The sequence below is a fragment of the Sphaeroforma arctica genome, assembly GCF_001186125.1.
Source record: "Sphaeroforma arctica JP610 unplaced genomic scaffold supercont1.804, whole genome shotgun sequence".
Classification (NCBI taxonomy): Eukaryota; class Ichthyosporea; order Ichthyophonida; genus Sphaeroforma; species Sphaeroforma arctica.
In genome coordinates, this window is record NW_014039754.1 from 18,488 (window position 1) to 19,546 (window position 1,059).

Below are 1,059 nucleotides of genomic sequence, written 5' to 3' on the forward strand. Positions count from 1 at the left end.
AAGCTCACATACAGAAACAAATGAATCATCTGTGACTCGTTACAACATGTACATTGCATAACAAGGAACATACATTTCATACATAAACGTATCAGCCCAAACGCATACTCACGTCGAATGCCTCTGTATACCATTTGAACTTCACAACCATCGGCATATATAACATACCAAGTCCGGTGAGAGGTGTGTGGTGTGTCCTGACCCACAGTAAAGGGGCCAGCAATTCGTGCATGCCCTGTCTGTAACTAAGTGCCGCAAACTCCTTAGAGAACACAAACAGTAGCTTGCCGAGGCTTGCCTGCACACTCTCTTGTTGAAAGAATGGCATCTCCTGATAGGTGCGTAGCACGTCCATCTCTATTTCTTGTTTGAGTTCTTCGTCTTCGTAATAGGACACCCAGGGGTTCTGTGCACGTGGGATTATCAAAGGAAATCATGTGTACACGTTCACGTTACGTTCCTTTGCAGTAGGGCAACAAATGGAGAATGCAATACATCACAACGACGCATGTGTACTCGATGTAGTTACGATCGTTTGCTGTCGAGGTTGTCTGATACAACTGACATACTAGAAATAAACTCCGGTAATGACAATATCGCTATAGAGATACTACTGAGGCTCACGAGACTCATTTCTAGGCCTTCAGCGTCCGAATCTAAACTTAACTTGCTAACTATGATCGAGTTGACACAGAACAGCACACACTAAGTGCGTACTGGAGCGTCACCCACCAACAAGTGGTTCAGAATATCCTACAGATGCTCTGCGAGCTAGTGATATACAACAACACCAGTTGCTCTCGGCATCAGTTTGCTTGTCACAACTCCTAACTGATCTGGCATATCAGCATGTACTTATATCTACCTGTAGGGAGATCTTCACTTAGTAATTTGCGAGGACAAGCACACAGGATAATCTAGCGGTTTGCATCTCAGCACTGCTCATATATATATATATATATATAAAGACATATACATACAAATATACATATACATATACAAATACATACACACACACACACACACACACATACACACACACACACACACATACACACA

The 1,059-nt window shown here is 42.7% G+C and overlaps 1 protein-coding gene across 1 annotated transcript; it reads right to left on the minus strand.

Annotated features, from left to right (window-relative positions):
• Positions 1 to 91: 91 nt before the first annotated feature.
• SARC_08686 (hypothetical protein) lies at positions 92 to 406 on the minus strand (the record flags this gene model as incomplete). The annotated part of the gene is made up of 1 exon (XM_014297327.1): positions 92 to 406. A coding segment is annotated over one exon (315 nt), but the record flags the coding sequence as incomplete, so codon positions are not given.
• Between the last annotated feature and the right edge of the window lie 653 nt (positions 407 to 1,059).